The following is a 16998-nucleotide window of genomic DNA, read 5'->3' as shown; positions in this document are numbered from 1 at the left end:
CCCTAAACTCCTTGGACATCAGTACATGAAGCTGTTGTTCTGAACACATTGTAGGCTCGCTTGTGCTGCTTCTTGAATTTATGTGGAGACAAGTGGGGATCACTTGATTTAGGGTTGCTTTCTGCAAGTTGCCCGCTGATTCTGTTTTCTTCAACTCTCGACATCACCTCTGTGGTTCACGCCTCTGTTCTTAGCACTTTGAGAGCCTCTTCTGCAGTTCCTGCTCACCGCTGCTTGACTGCTTGGATCCTTTCTGTGACTTAGCTTAGAGACATTTTCCATCTCCTTGTCCCTCTGTTCTGTGCTCTGCTTTCCCTTTATCTGCAGTTGTATACTTGTTTATGGGATTGTCCCGTTTACTCAGCAGAAGACAGTGGCACGCCACAATTTTTGAAGTGATGCTGACACCTACAGAAAGGACTGCACTTCAGTGATGGAGGGCTTTTTTGGAATGGTGGGGATTTGGTTATGAGCAGGATGCTCAGACCTTTCAAACCGCTATCTCAGTGGGGTGCTTGGTGCTAGTGAAACGTAGCTCTGCATCTGTTTCTACTCCTTTGCTACTGTGAAATAACTAGTATCTGCATTCCTCATGCCCCCTGTTTCTGTCTGGTCTGTGTGGAGGTGCAGCGATCCTGCCCGTGAGCAAGGTGTGTGAGGCCCTCACCCTGCAGCAGTGGAGCTGCCCTCACATGGCCTCAGCAGTGGGCAGGGGAGCTCCTCTCTTCCCTCTTCTGAGAGGGTAAATAAACAGCTTGCTCTGCAGAACAAGCGCGCCCTTTGGAAGAGGAAGTTCATCTCTTCGTAAATTCATCTCTTTGTAGGTCTTCTTGCTGGCTCTCCGAAAGGAAGGTTGCACCAGTGGAAGTAGTGCCTTGCACTTCGGCAAGAAACAAGCTGTGGGATGCGGGTGCCAGCCCTGGCTTTGCTCTGGACTTGAAGTCACCTGCACTGGTGGCTGTTGGCTGCTGCTTCCCTCCCCCGGGCAGCAGGTGGGGCATCGGTAGCTCCTGAGGGCTCCCTTCGGTGGGGTTTGGCTGGCAGGGAACTGCTCTCACCTGACCCGACCAGGGCTGTGATGTGAAATGCTTTAACAGGGACTTCAAAATGCCAACCTTGACATCTTGCAGTGCTAAAACCTCACCTGAACGACGCTGTGGTGGTTTTGGAGTCTTCTCTACCTGTTGTGGGTGAGCTGGTCAGTGGGGCAGCCAGGCAAGTGCTTTGTCTGCAGGTGTCCCCTCCCTGCTGTTGCAGGGTGCCGTGGCCCCGCTGCTCAGCCCGCAGGGCCCAGGAATGGGCTGCAGCGCCCTGCCCCAGCCACCTTCCCGGGGCAGGGACCTGGCCTGGACCCGGCAGCACATCGGGGTGCTCCTGCAGAGCGCCCTAAAAGCTCAGAGGAGCTCGTCCAGCTGACGAGGAGCCTGTGTGCTGGTCCCAGCACTGCTGGCTGGGTCCTGCTGGCAGGTACAGCTCCCTGCCCTCCCAACACAGCTCTGTGAGCAGGGAGCTGGGGGTGCTGGTCGTGGGATGCCCGCTGATGGCTGCCCAGGGCAGCCGGAGGGGAAGGCGGCGGGGGGGAGAGGAGGGGGGAGGAAGGAGCCAGAGGAGGCACGGGGAGAGGGGAGACGAAACTGCCCCGAGAGCAGCATTACATTTAATGAGGAAGCAGCGTTCTATTAAACCTCAAGTAGTCGGGGGAAAAAAGCCTACCTAGCAGTGCTGGAATTTCTTTGGGAAGTTGAGTTACTGTCGGAAATAATCTCCTGTTGTGCTGATGATTAAAGAGGCGCTTTATCCCGGGCGAGGTGGCCATCGCTCTCCTCTCGCCGTGCAAATCCGAGCTCAGGTGGCTGATCGCTATTGATGTGTCCCGATTTTTGTGCTTACCAGGCATGTTTTTTTGGTGAAGAAGTTGCCTGTGGAAAGCGATTCCTAGCGTTTTGCTCCAGATTGTGTCTCTGCCCGTGTACAAAGCCTCCGAGCGTGGCGGTACATGGCGTGACTTGGTATTTAGCTGTTAACTCTCCTGAAAGTGAATAATGATGAAAATTACTATTTTCAGCCCTGAATGCCGAGTAAGCCGCTGCTGACAAGGGGCCCCCTGTGACCTGCAGCTTCTCGGGGCCTGGCTGTAGCTGGGGGGGCGGTTGTACCCCCAGCCATGGTGGATGTGGCCCCCACTGGACCCCCCCCCCCGGAATTGGGGACAGGGGCAGCTCGGTGGTGTGGTGCTGTGCTTCAGCTGCTGCCCAGAGCAGGGTTTTGTGTGCGCAGCTGGGCTTGGGTTAAAAAAAAAAAAATAAGAAAAAGGAGGAAAAATAGGAAAAGGGGAAAAAATAAGGATAAGGAGAGTGGAAGGAAAATGAAAAATAAGAAAAAGGAGGGAAAATAGGGGGAGAAAAAGGGAGAAGAGGAGAAAACAGGAAAAAGGGGAAAAAATAGGAAAAAGAGGAGGAAAAACCCCGCACCCCCCCGGCGGAGGGAGGCTTTTAACCCGGAGGGGAGGGGCCGGGGGGGGGGCTCCGGGTGCCTGCCCGCTGCCCCCAGCGCGGCGGGGCCGGCTCTGCGGCGGCTCGGGGGGAGCCCCCCCGCCCCCTGCCCGCCTCCCGGCCGCTCCCCGCGCCTCCTCCCGCCGCCACTCCGGCGGCTCCTCCGAGCAGCGCCGCGGCTCCGGCTGCCGGGGCCGCCGGTGCGGGGGATGCGGGGCGGGCGGCGGCGGCTCGGCGGCCCCGGGGGGGGCAGGTGAAGCCCGCGGAAGGATGCCAGGCGTCGCCGCGATCCTCCTCCTGCTGCAGCTCCTGCCCAAGGCGGAAGGACAGGGCTTCGCAGGTGAGGGGCCCGGGGTCGTCGTCTTCCCCCCCCCACCTTCCTAATTCCCGCAGGGGGAGCTCGCCCAAAGCCCCCCCCCCCCCAGCCAGCGGGGAGCTCGGGCTGGCCCTGGGCAGCCTCGGGGCGAGCTCCCTTGCTCCGTGCTGGGAGCTGCCCGGGGTCGCGGCGGTGTTCGGGGGGGGCGGCAGCTCGGGAAGTTGTCTGTGCCTGTCCGGGTATCTGTCTGTACGGGGGCAGCGTCACCCCTGCTCCTGCCCCCCCCCAGCGCTTCCAGTCCGGTTTTACGGGAGCCTAGCGAGGGTGAGCAGCCGCTGCCTTCCTCCTCCTCCTCCTCGTCGTCGGGCAGCGGGCTTCGCCTCTCCCCAAGTTCCCCGACGGCTCCTTCCCTGCCTCCCGCAGCCCCGGGAACTTTCTGCGGGAGCTGCTCGGGCTGGCCCCGGGCTGGAGGAGCGGGGCCACCCCCGGCTCCTGCGGGCACACCTCGCATTGCTGGGGGGCGCCAGGTGCGAGGTTTATCCCCCCCGTGCCATTTCGTGGGTAAAAGCAGCGATCCGCCTGGTTTTGGGCTTCCCTTGGTTCTTGTAATACGGAATTTTCTCCCTGGTTTTTCGTTCTGTTAGAAACTAGTTGTCGTGTCCTGCTCCTCAGACTTGCTGTATTTAGGTTTCCAAGTTTTGGTCAAAACCTTCTCTGTCTGTATATTTAATGGAAATCAGCCCTCCCTGTGCCATGTTGCTTGGTAGCGAGCAGTCTCCGTGCTCGAGGCTCGCTTCCCTGCCTGCAGCACGCCGGAGCCCACTTCGTCTCAAGCAGCGATGGATCGTGCTTAGGACTCGGGGAGCTCCAATGACTTTGTCTCGCTGCTTTGGAACAGAACTGGCGCGCAGAGCAGCAGATGCTGAGCATGTAGCCAGCTCTGTGCATACCTTCAAATTATCTCCAGTGCGGTCTGGCCAAAAAAGTTTGGTGTTGAGGGGCCGGCCGGGCACAGGAGCCCCCAGCTCAGCGGAGGGGCTGCTGTAATCGGTCAGCACGGGTTGGGAAACCACAGCCCTGCGTGTGCTGCTGGGCAGCCACACGGGTCCGCTGATTTATTAGAGAGGCTGGGAAGTCTAACCTAGTTAAATAGCTTCTTCACTGAGTAAGCAGTACGTGGAGCTATTCTTCTTCCTCTTCCAACTGCATTTTTGTCTTCTCGACACTTGCCATATCAGTTGAGATTAGATCCTTGGCTTTTGATAAATCACTTAGCCAGATGCTTGGGAAAAAGGCTGATCTGTGAAAACGGTAAACTTCTTAGGGGGCAGAAACAATTTGAGGGAAACTAATATAATATGAGCTAAACACATGGGAACTTAAACACCTGGCAAATCCCTATTTTCAGAAGGCCGTTAAATGTTTTCCATCACCAGTTCAGTGGCAATAGTGACTGTGAGATTTCATAATCGTTAATATTACCTTCTGCCTCCTATTTCAGTGCACTTTTTTACCATTCAAAACAAGGACAGCTTATTTTAATCTTTCTGAGCTGCTTGTGTGAATTAAGCTAAATAGAACTTTCCTCCTCTTAGGCTGTGAGTCTAAGTGTAGCGGTCCCTACTCTGTCCATAGAGTCGAGAGTTTTGCGGTTTAAAAAAAAAAAAAAGCTGCTCAGATGCACTTTGTCTCCTAAATTTCGGTGAAGTTTGTCGGGTCCTCAGCAGGGAAGCCACCGGTGCGTCCCCGCATCGTCCATCGGGTGGTGCTGTCTCCATAAGATTAGGATGCAGATGCTTCCACTCTCCTGATTGTTTTTTTCCTCCCAAAGCCTAATCTGTTTGTTCAGCAGCCTTTTGTCGAACATCCCGAAAAACCATTGTGCAAGAAGTTGGCCGTTCCCTAAATTTATTTTCTTCCCTGGCAGCTGGGTTAACAAGTAGTAAAGCCACGAGTTGAGGCAAAATAGCATTAAATTCCTGCCTGACTCACACAGTTTCTTCTTTGTGTTACCCACGACATGTGAAACCAGAAATATTCCAAAGCTACAGCAGCCTGCTGATGGCTTCTTGCTTGGAGTATCTAGTTTCATACCGAGGAAGCTGGTTCACATTTATTTCCTTATGTAATGTCGCTTTTGCTCTATTTATAACTTTTCCTCAGCAATTGCTCTCAGTTGCACGTGGGCTCTGTATGTATTTATAAGTAGAGGCATGCTTTTAGTTCTAAACTTTTTGTTAGCTTTAGCGTCAGGTGCTGATTTAATTCCTCTGCTGCTCCTCAGAATAAATAGAAGTAGCACCAGGTAATTCTAGTAACTGCTGATTCCTTAAGATCACAGAAATAAAGGCACTTGGCTTAGGGGGAAATGCTGTTTGCAGCCAGCACGTGTGCGGCATTTCTCCCACGGAGTACACGGAATATTCTTGCAGTTGCTGGGCACTTCGCTCCAGTCTCTTGTGTGTTTTCTATGCCAGAGAGTGGAGAAACAGACTCAAGTCATTCCCAGCTGCAAAAGACATTGGGGGAAAGTAGGACGGTGGGTTTACGCTGGGACTGTTCACCTGAGCACCAGACAGCTTGGACGCTTGGTTTTCTTCTGATGTCAGTGTTGATTTTAATTTTCTTTCCTTTTTCCTACTGCTTGTTTCGCTGTGGGAGAGCTCCGGGATGCTCGGGTGTGCAGCCGGCCGCCTGCAGGCTGCTGCACCTCGTGAAGCTGGGGCAGTTAGTTCGTTACGTGCGGTTTGGCAGGGAAGAGGGGAGATGAATTTTTTCTTTTGAGGAAAATTAATTCATTTCCTACGAGTTCATTTGGTCGTGGATTTTTGCTGTTGGTAAATTGGCAGTGAAAAATGGATCTTTGAGTAAGCTCCTGCGTGTGGCAATTGTTAACAATGCAGCCATTTAACTAAATAATCACTTTTTGCTCCCTCTGGGGAACTGTTAGCACTACGATTCAACTTTATTTTTCATTCCTGGCTGCCTTGATTTGTTTTCTAACAATTATTATTAAGAAGGTGATGTTGTGAAACGGCCTGTTTCTACAGCGGCTGTGAAAGGTCACGGAGCGCAAAGGCATTTGTGAGGCTGAGTTGCAATTCCCTTACAAACAGAGCTCTTCTCTACCACCCACCCTCCTGAAAGCCCCTCAGCTCTGCTTTCCTTGTTTAATTGTACTTTTTCAGAGTCTCTAATTCTCTCTGTGCAGGCCCACGTGCTCCAGCTTTCTGCAATATTAAGGGAACGGCTTGGGATACTTTCTCTAGAACATAATAGTATTTTTTTAGAAGGCACCGCCATCTGTTACCATGGGAACCTGTATAGTGGTAAAGATGTAGGTCTGAGGCTTCGTGAACCTCAGAAAAATAGGCACAAGGGTTGTTTCTTACGGGAACAACTACTCTTGTATATAAAATCCAGTTAAGTGGAGGAAAAAAATACCGATCTGTTCAGCATTGCACTGACAGTCCTTGTGAACAGCGTTCAGCATAGGATTGCTGTGCTGCTGAGTCTGTGTTGGTTTTCTTCAAGCTTGTTATTTATCATAATAGTTGTTATGCGGCTGGTAACTTCCATTATAATTTTATAAATGAGGTACACTGATATGTATTGGCAGGCATTGTTCTGTGCCTCAATGGGAAGTGCTGAGCATAAAATGGAGAGGTGTGCAACGTTAGCACCCGAGTTCAAATATTTTGGCAATGAGCGAATCTGAGGCTGACTTAACAGAAACCTCCTAAAAAATAGAGCAGAGATGTCTGAAATGCAGCTACCAAAATGTGGTGGGGGTGTATGTGGGTTTGCTTGCTCCTGTGAGCAATAGGAATACCAGTACTCCCCTGTTTTGCTGTAGAAATCCTGAAGCTTAGCTGGCATTGATTAAAAACTCATGGTATTTGGGTGAAGAGCAGCAGGACTGTATCTGTGTATAAAGCATACTTCCTTTAAAGAGATTTCCTAATTTATTATGGAAACCGCTTCAGTGTGTTTCCCCAGTGTCTTGTAATGCACAGCTGCAATGTGCTGAAGCTTAAAAACGTGCTTGTAGGTGTGTTGATGGACGAGGCTCTCCTCGCAGAGGATTTACAGAACAGCAGTGTCCAGAGGTCGCCTGCTGTTACGGACCCGCTGGGGCTGTAGCCCGGGCTCCTTGGGGTACCGGAGCACTCCGCTTCCACCAAGAGCAGCTCCTGGATTGATGCTTCCTGCTTCTGTGGTGTCGTTTCTGGGAAGACGTTGGTGTGCTTGGCTTTTATGGCGTTTCTGAACATTTTATGGAGCAGTATTATTTGCCTCATTTAAGCTGCAGTATTTGGACAGGAGTCACTTGTCTCTGGTGGCACTCACGTTTCCCAGTTCTCTTATTTTTCTGCTGCTGGTGCGCTCCCTGTTTGCTGTCTGGCACTGCTTGGATATCACTTCATTTAGATGATACTTGTTTGTTTTTTTTAACCTTATGTTATGACCTGTGACCTCCATGGCCCTGTGTTGCCTCTTACTTCTGGATGTCACTTGCTCAGTCGTGGCATCCGTACGGGCTTTGTACCGCCTGGCCCTGTCCCTCTGCACACTGCTAACAACATAGCGAGCAATTGCTTCTGGTGTTCATTACTGCATGCAAGCCCTAAAGATCATATATCTTCATGGTAGGAGGGATGATTACTATGTCTTAATCAGACTATACATCACTTAATCAGGCCCACTTGTTTTTTAATATCTGGTAAATACCTTCTATCCATCACCGTGGTCTGGAGATGTCCGATGCTTTGCAGGCTGGCTGGCAGGGCACGGCATGCTCCAGGAGAGACAGCATGGTCAGCCGGTTACAGGAAAGAAGGACCTCCAGAGATGGTGACTGTAAGTGTTGCTTAAAGCCCTGGTTAATTAAAGATGACATAATTCCGGGGGAGCGTAAGCTACCTGTGAACAAGCCCCAGTCAAAGGGGCAGCAAGAAACCCCAGGAAGAGTGTGCTTAGTGCTTGGCCTCCTCTGGCTTTCTCGTTTTCTGTTAACTAGCCCTTGTCAGTCGCTCCAAGGGCATTTGCTGGATTTCCTCCTTTCTCCAGACAGACCTCGGGGACTCTAGGTGTGGGGATTCAGGTGGGCTCAGGGAACTGTGCTGCGGCTTGGAGCGGCGCAGCTCGTGTAGTTCCTGCCCAAGCTGCTTGTGAGCTCTGGGCGGGTGGGACCTGGCTCTTGTTTCCTGAATATTGAGTTGATCTCTCAGGCTGTGGGGTTTGACAGCTGATGATGTGTGGGCACTGAGCAGTGCTGCAGCCTGAGCAGCCTCCAGTTATGTGAACGTCTTTATTCAGCTGTGCCGCCTATGGTGTGCTGGAAGCACTCGGTGTCCTATATCGCAGCTCGTGGTTAGCTGAAACATCTCCACATCCTACGTAACAAAACGAGTGGAGTTTACCATGGGCTTTTTTCATGTATGGCCTTGTCATTATCTTGGCTTTGATCCCAAGGGGCGACTTTGGATTGCAGGGAAGCAGCCCTGGGCTGTGAGTTAGTGACTGTGCCCGTACAGCTCCGTGCTAGGCAAGCGACGGCCGAGTTCCGCTCATCTCGTCCTCTGTGGCACTGTGCAGAGCAGCATTGCCACTTAAACCAGCATTCATCTCTTATGTGGGCATCATCCCTTCTCAAATGGGAAGAAAATGCTATTACCTGCTTGAGTAGGAGTAGGCCTTCGCACTGTACTGGGTCTGTTCTTCTCAAAACGTGCTTTTGGTGACTTGCTGAAGCCAGCCCTGTTCCTGGAGGGTCCCATGGCTGTGCGGCTTTGTTCCCTGAGTATCAACTCAAAGGTCAGCTCCTCAGGGACAAAGGCAGCAGCTTTGCAAATGGAAAGAAAGGTCTGAATAGGCAAGTACAGCGGCTGTGTGCATAGTACTTTCAGGCTCCTCTTGTTTTAAACGAGAAAGCACCAAGCTGAGGATTGTATCTGTGCTGTGCGGTTCTCTTTAAGACAATGATGATGACTGATGGTACGAGTGTCTGGTGAAAGAGCCACAGGGCTGTCAATACCCAGTAGAAGAATGGCTGAAAGCTGGGGGGAAGAAGAGGATCAATGGAATGTGCCTGCTATAGGTGGGGCGCTCTAGGAATATTTACTGGAATTGCAGCAGTACTTGCTGGGTAAGCAGAAGAGTACTTCTGTCAGCAAGATGGGAAGGTGCTGTACTTGATGGTTCACCTCTCCAGAACAGGGATTTTCTGTCAGCATGTCCCCGCCTTAGTGCCAGCAGCCTAAATCTCATTCAGTATTTCTAGGTGTAAATTAAATGTCCTAATAGAAGCAGTTGGTGATGAAACTGAAGTGTTAACCTATTTCCACCACAGTCAGTTGTTTCTTGTGGAAATATGCCATGTCTTGGTATTTTTTTATGAATTTGTGGATGGAAGTTATATCTTCAGAAATGAAGTTTTTGTTCCCGAGAACTAAACAGCACCTGTGTAAACCTGGCTGGGCTTATTCCCGATGCTGTCTGTGCGAGTTGCTCTGTTTCCATGTGCCTGCCTTTCTGGCTGGCAGGAAGACCTGCGTGCTTTGGATGCTTAGAAGCCTGGTGGCACCTTGAGAGCTGGCTGTCAGCTTGTACCCCCAGTGAGCATCTTTAATAGACAGTCCTTTTTTTCCTTCTCTTTATTGTTTTAAACCTAATTTGGTTGCTTTATTGTGTAACATCTCCGAAATAGCTGAAGAGCCACCTGTGTTAAATGCTTCAGAGGCACAAATGCCTCATTTTTGTACCCTTGAAGAAGGCTTTCATCTCTAAGTTGTAAAATGGGAGCAGTGAGGGTGGCAGCTGAGATGCTGACATGTTTGGGGCAGGGGGATGCTCTGAGGAGGTGATGGAAGTGGTGTGTGGTGGGGCTATGGCAGTGGGAAGAGGAAGGGACAAAGCATGGAAAGAAATGGGAAAGGTAAGGGGAGCCTGATGGGACAGGACTGGGGGAGCAGACAGGAGCTACAGCTCACAAGTTGGATGCTGTTCCTGATGCTTGTAGGTCCAGGGCATGTCTGTCATGGAAAGGAGAAGGCAGGGGTGATGGCAGTAAGTTTGTCAGCTAAAATTATCTCTAGAGAGCTTGTTGCTGTAAATATTGGCCCTTTGGCCACAACATGGGCTGCAGTGCCTGGCTTTTGTTGTCCTTCCTCAGCTGCGCTGTGGTGTTTTATCAAACTGGTTGAGCTTCTCTTCACAAACCAAAAGTATTTGCTGATGCAAATATCTTTAATTTACTAACAACCAATTCCACGTTTGCTTTGGAAAGTGTGAATTTCACTGTTACATTTGCCAGTCACTGACACTTTAAGAGCCTAAAACACGACAGGAGCAAGCTTTCCCTGGTGTTACTCTTCTTCGACTGATGCTTCAGAGATCTTCCTGTGAATGCTCCTGTGTTCGTGGTAGGGTCGCACGCTGCTTATTTCAGTAATGAGAAAGGATAAGCATGTAAAAGGCAAAGGCTGACGTTTGTTTTCTAAAACACTTACCTGCTTCTGCCTGTACCCCAGCAGCTATGTCCGGGCACCTCCCTGCCCAGCTATGACGTGCAGCAGCCAAACTGGGGTGAACTTCTGGGAGGCGTCGCTCCCATCAGCAGGCCGAAGGCAGCTGCATGTTCCTTGCTGCTGTTTCCTTCCAAAAAACGCCAACAACCAAACCCTGACTTTTTGAAAATTGATTTGAAGGAAAAGAGCTGTTCTGAAATGAGCAGTTCTGCTGTTCTTGAGGCTCTAACATTCCAGCATGTGTGAGTGGGGGGACAGTCTGTATCATCTAGTGCAAAATAACAGGTTTCATAAGTTTTGTAGGAAGCCTCATGTAAACTTTTTAAAGGAATTTTTGCTATGAAAATAATGGTCGAAGCAATGTTCCAGCTTCCCAATTAAATTGCCTTCCTTATAAATAGGGTCTCCTAGAGAAACAGTGTGTGTATATATATATGTATTTATATGATTTAAAAACAGGAGATGGTTTATATACTAACAGATATCAGCACGTGGTAGCAATAATCAGAGAAGCGGAAAGCTTCGAAATAAACAAATGCTGTCTCTGTTGGCACAGGGATAACCCTGGAGACTGCCAAGGCCAGAGCCTGCAAAAATAAGAAAGTATAATTAATTGTCCTTAAATGAACTTGCAGAGCAAAAGTAACCCTTTTAAAGTAGTCTCTACTTCTCATCGTTTTAATAATAAAAACTTCTGGCACATGGGAAAGCTTTGTTCTCTAATATGCTTATTTACATTTCTTTGTATGTTTAGTGTAAAGAATTAACATCCTGAGTATAGCTGCATCGGATATGCTTTAATCTTGCACTTTGCTCATCTATCAATAGTACTAAGTAATTTTTGAAAATGTTTGAAAATTAATGCTTTGGAACCGAGTCTTGGTGGTGGCTGAAGGTCACTCAGCAGCTAGCCACATTAAATCACTCCCTGCTTTCTTTTTTAAGAGACTTCCTTCATTCCAGTGGTTCCTATGTCTCTATCTATGTAAGTGCTCTAGCTCCTGTGGTAAGAAAATAAATCCTTTTCCTTCACCCCCTAAGAAGATCCTTCTGATCTTTTATTGATAACCATGTTAAATACACACAAACTTTTTGACAGGGCTCAGTTTCCCTGTGTCCCTTCATATCTTCCCCATGGTTACTGGCTTCAGGGTGCCTTGCAGGTGTTTGGGACCTGAAGCACATGAAATAGAACAGATATGCTGCCAAGAGGTGATGCAAGTTCAGAGCCTATCCTGCTGGCCTGGTGTGACTCCTTTTAACATTTAACATCTCTTGAGAGTGCAGATGAACACTTGAGCAATTTGGTGTATAGCAGCATACCTGTAACATGGTAGGTGTAGGATAGGTGATGGTGGGAAGATTACTTGTCAGGATCACACTTTAAGTATAATCTTCATTAAAGGTCAGGAAAAACTCAGGAGTAGTTCCTTTGTAAGCTTTTCTTAGTGATGGTAAACTTTAAAACTGCGAAGAGTGGAGGGCTAACATCAGATTGAAGTTAATCACAGGCAAAAACTTAGCCCCAACCTTGGGAAGTTGCGATTTTGCAAAATCACAGTATAGATCTGGCATAAATGTATACAAAGCTAATTTGAGTTGTATGAGAAAAATCTGGGAGTGCTGCTGAGAGTTTGAGAGGACTGATGGGTGATGGTATATTTGAGTGTGAGCATGACTTCTTTTAGAAGAAGCAAGTATGCTTTTTGAACTGCATACGCAGCAAGTGAAATGTTCTGCCTTTACTAAATGCTTGGGATTTTCCTTTCCTGCCTGGAATATTCCCTGGCATTAATCTTATTCCTGAGAGTGACAAAGTATTGAGAGGACCTAGAAGTGACCAGCAGTTTCTTCCCTTTTGAGCAAATGTATACAATGTCTAAATATACTTAGCTTCTGGACCTGCACCTGAGAATTGAGCTGAAAGGGAGAGCACCTCGGAGGGAAGGAGGAGGAATTATTTAATGTGCACCAAGGGTAATAGGATAAGATTGAAACAAGAGCATAATTTACTTTGAGCATTAGGAAAATCTTTTCACATATCCATGCAGCTGTAGAATTGTATCCCAAAGGAGATGGTGGAAACCCTGGTGCCTGAGTCGTTTTAATTGAGACAGGACAAAATAATTGACTGTCTTCTGTGGAGAAAAAGTAATGCACTCCTTGAGAAAAAAATTGATTAATCCACTGCAGGCTTTTTTTCCCAATGTCTAACTTATAAAGCTATTGAAGAGGGAAAGGTGGAGGAGCTATCCTAAGGAAAAAGAGCATGTCATATTAAGCATATAAGAAGTGTGATGTTAACACCAATGCTTCCCAATTGTTTTCAATTCATCTGATTAAATCTCTGCTGAGGCCAATAAGTTTCTGACAGCACTGGACTTTGGGTCAGGATCACAACTTGGGAACTCAGAGTTCCCAAATGATTCTGGGTAAATTGTTCAAAGCACAGTTTTGGTAGGTGGCTGCTACCTGTCATCCCAGTGGGGCCTGATTTTAGACACAGGCTTTAGTATCTGAAGGGCTTAAGAAGACATAAGATAGTTGAAGCTGAAATCAGCGGTGCTGTTTCCCATATGTGGCGATGTTGCAGGTTGAGGATTCTGCAAAGCTGTGGGTGCTTCAAATGAGGAATATGGAATTAATGGGAATGCTTCAAATGAGGAATATGGAATTAATGGGAATCTTCCCTTAAAATCTTCCCTTAATCCCCAAATCACTAAAGCAGGGAGCAGTGGGAGATCGTGCTATAGGGCTGTGTAGCGAATGTTTGTGAGGGAATAGAAATTCCGTAGCTATAGAGAAATTCAAGAGGAAATTGATAATTACCTCTGTAGAGATCAGTTTGCATAGTGTGCAGTAAATAACGCATGGGGTCACGCAGCTAACAATAAGAATAAAACAAAAATATTGAATAGCTGCTCATTCAGCAAGTACCATCCATCTTTTGCACAGAACATCAAAAGGTCCCATGGCAGAAAAGAGTATGTGACCAGGTAATTTTTTTCTTTAATGTCAGAACTACAAAAGGGTTGATGCAGGGTTTTGTGGATGACCTTTCTGCGAGAGCAATTAATACCCTTCAGAAAGCTTGATTAAAAAACAAAAAAACAAACAAAAACCCTGTTTTCATTAGTACTATTTTAGTCTCCCTTTGAGATGGGGAAGCCCATTGCCAGCCAGTGGTGGACAGTAATTTGGGGGGCTTCTGTTCTGGGACTGCAAGAGTGTGTGGGCAGGGGCTTTTTTCTGCTCCTTTGCAATTGTGAGCTGGTCTGCACAATACCCTGCTCCCCTTTTCCTGTACAATATCACCCCAGAACCTATAAGGTAGATGTAGGAGCAAAAGTTTGGATACTTGCCCAGCAAGCTGTGCAAAAAACTGCTTTGTAAGGTGCTGGAGGAGGGTTGTGCAGGATGGTGTTGAGGCTTTGGCTTGACCTGCAGCAGCCAACTGGACTGGAATGAATTGCGGTTTGATGTTGTAGGACTGTTTGTCTGTAATTGTATTTATTACATGATGCTTTGTGGTGCAATCACTTTTTACTTGTTTGAATCATAAACAGCCTGTTATATGCAATTAAGGTCATCCTGTGCTTTGTTCGCTTGGGTGGGGAAAATAGTGCTGTTGCAATTAAAGTGAATTGATTATTTGAATCCCATTAAAGAAAAAAGGAGGTGAAAAATACTGTTGTTTCAGTCAACTTCAGGGAATTCACGTCTTCAGAAAACTAGCTTCAATTCCGCTCCCTTTTTTATTTTTCTCTATTTACTCTATCGCACAGTTGAGAACGTATGGATTTTGACCAACTTTTTCTTTCTTTATACACCCTCAGGCTTTCAATTCATTACCCTTATTCTGCTCTCTTCTTCACGAGCCATATCTAGTGGCCATTTGTTCCTTCTGTGTCCAGCGTGCCTCTTGTAATGCCCCTCGGTGCTGCTAAGTTATGTTCTAGAAACTTATGCTGTGGCAGCAGGTGTGTGCCTGTGTGCTCACAACATGTGCCTAATAAATATGCAGACTAGCACCTATTCTGAGGCCATAAAGGTGAATGGATTTATTAGAAATCCTCTTTAAATTCTCCTCTTCCCTGCAACAGCTCTCTGCTAAGAAGAGTAAGAAGGTAAGAAAAATTCACTGATTCAAACAGTTGTAAAAGAGCTTTATCTAGGACAGGACTTTTCTTAAAGAATCCAGTCTTAAAACTTCAATGTTGTATGTCTGATAGATGGAAGCCTGCACTGTGGTGGCCCCATGCCATGCTGCTGGTTTGAGGAGGGAAGGCCTAGCACAGAGGGTCTTCTGGTGGTGGGGGCTGCGGTGTCCGCTCACAGGTTTGGTTTTGGTTTTCCAAGGCTTCAGCTTATGTTGTGTGTCCCAAGGAGCCCCGAGTGCCTCTGCCTGCTAGAACATCTTCTGCAGGGAGCGCGTGGCGAAGAGCCCGGTGCTGTGGGAGTTGGGGCTGGTCACTACCGGGCTGGGAAGAAGCATGGTGGGATTAATGCACTTCTGCTGCTGTGGATTTAGTTTCAACTGTTACTTAATTTGCAAAGGAAAGGAAGGCTGTTGCTTTTGGGATATGCCAGAATGGTGACTTTGTAATTGGCATCTACTCTTTTTTTATGGGATTTCAGGACAGGACAGAGGCCTGGAAAGTTGAACTGCAGAGTACTGATAGTATGTGCCCATAGGGCACAGCAATGCAATAGCACGAGGTGATGAGGGCAGGAATTGCATATTCAAACTGCTATGGTTGTACAACTTGACATTGACTCTGCTCCCTTCTTTCCATTTCAATGTATTTAAAAAAGAAATAAATACAGATGAATTATTTGTTGTATTGAGTACTGTTCCCCAGGGTACCTCTCTTCAGATAATTTTTATTCCAGAGAGATTGAGGAAGAGAAAATGTTTACACCCTCGCTTTATGGTGAGGCAAATCGAGTGCAAGAACACTGTGTAATGTGTGTAATTACACAAGTAAAGGATTTAAAATGTATTTTAAGATGAACATGAATCAAGGCCTTCCCCTCCCCCCTGTCTCTTGTGATACCTTGCTGTTAATTAACCTTTTGGAATTAAGTGTAATTGCAGCCCTCTGTGCCCCTGGTTTTCTGGGAGAACCAAAGAGCTCTGACTCACTGCATGTATTTTTGTAATCTCACAGGTGAAAATGAAACCTTGTCCTTAAAGCTAACTTGAGGCTTTCTTGCTGGCAAAGAAGCCTTTTAAATGTTGAACCAAAATCATGCCGTTGAGAAGCGTGCTCCCTTCACAGTGCTCATATGCTCACAGGGATCTCCACATTGTGTGGCACCTGGGGAGGCTGGGACTAGGTGAATATTTTGTAAGGCTTTGATCAGGGATTTGGGATCTGGAGGCCCAGGTCTTCTGTTCCCAGCCTTGTCCCCATTTTGTTTTATAACCCTGGGTGACTTAATATTTCTCTGTCTCAAATCTAGTGTAAATGGTATGTTTCTTTTCCATCTCACAGGGGCCTGGGGGAGTTTAATTAGCATTTGTGAAATGCTTCAAGGTCTCTTAGTGAAAAGCAGTGAGTGCAGTGTGTTCTCAGGCTGGCTGTTTGTCTCTCCCAGTGTTGGTGAATGCTCTGCTCCCTAGGAGGTTTGGTGAGATCTTGACTGATGCACATGAACAAGTGTTGGATGAAATCAAAGCTGCTGCTCTTACCTGGCTGAAGCTTTATATAAGCACAGCGAGCAGTGTGTGGCACCTCCTGATGGAGAGAAGTCCTCCAGAAAGCGGTGCACCTGTTGAAACCACTGGTGGTTTAAAAAAAAAAAAAAAACACCACCTGTTGAAAATGGTAGGCTGAGGCCAGTGTTCTCCAGAATGTGTGTGACAGCTTGGTATCTTAAACTCCTGTCCTGGTTGCTTTTTGTAACCAAAGCACAGAAGTCAAGGTTTGGATGCAACTCTGCTTTCATTGTAGAGCCCTGTGTGCAAAGCAGGTGAGATAGATCATGGTTTAACTGGAGCTGTGTGCAGGAGGAGGCTGTAATAATCTTTGGGGAGTTCCTTTGGGTTAGGAGCTGTACGTGACCTTTTTAACAGCAGAAATGAAAGAGTTTCACTAGAGGATGTGGATGCTTTTCTCCTCCTGAAAAGGCTGTTGTGCTCCCTCAGGCAAAAGCAAAGTCTTGGAAGCGAGCCCCTGACCCGAGTGCGTGACCACGTGTCTGCTCGTGCTCCTTTCCTCTGTGCAGCTGCTCAGACTGATCTTATGGACAGCTTCAGGGAGGCTTTTTGGACTGGCACCTCAATGAGCAATGGAGCACAAAGTTACCTTGCAGAATCAGGATCAGTGTCTGGGGATGGCTCCTCCATAACTGGGTTCTGGAACTTGCCTTTTTGGAGGGTGCTCAGTGGCAGGTGAGGGAAGCATTGAGGCAGGGCAGGCAATTTTTCACATAGTTGACAAGTGTTCTTTTAAGAAAGATGGTTCAGAGAAAAGGTTAATGCAGTTAATGCATTTCTTTTGGGCGTTGGGGGACTTACAATGGACCAAGGTCATTGTTATTTTGTCATAAAATAAGTTTGAGTGGTGTAGCACAGTGTTATTCGAGTACGTTGTTTTCCTTCCTGAGTAAAAGTAGCATCTAACTAGGCTTCTGAACCTCAATTTTCCCAACAAAT

General features: G+C 47.7%; 1 protein-coding gene across 13 annotated transcripts in view; it reads left to right on the top strand.

The window, feature by feature from the left end:
* The window catches only part of PTPRT (protein tyrosine phosphatase receptor type T), a 565545-nt gene that overhangs the window by 113895 nt on the left and 434652 nt on the right, over positions 1 to 16998 (top strand). The window contains exon 1 of one of the 13 annotated variants that reach the window (XM_040575470.1): positions 2648 to 2832. The exons of the other annotated variants lie outside the window; for them this stretch is intronic. Within the exon in view, the coding sequence (XP_040431404.1) occupies positions 2763 to 2832 (70 nt within the window). The 5' untranslated portion in view covers positions 2648 to 2762. Of the gene's footprint in view, positions 1 to 2647; positions 2833 to 16998 lie in introns of those variants that run through there. 13 annotated transcript variants of the gene reach the window in all.

The sequence above is a fragment of the Cygnus olor genome, chromosome 16, assembly GCF_009769625.2.
Source record: "Cygnus olor isolate bCygOlo1 chromosome 16, bCygOlo1.pri.v2, whole genome shotgun sequence".
In the NCBI taxonomy this organism is placed as follows: Eukaryota; Metazoa; Chordata; class Aves; order Anseriformes; family Anatidae; genus Cygnus; species Cygnus olor.
Note: the sequence above shows the minus strand (reverse complement) of the source record. Positions and strands in the feature narration are given on the sequence as shown.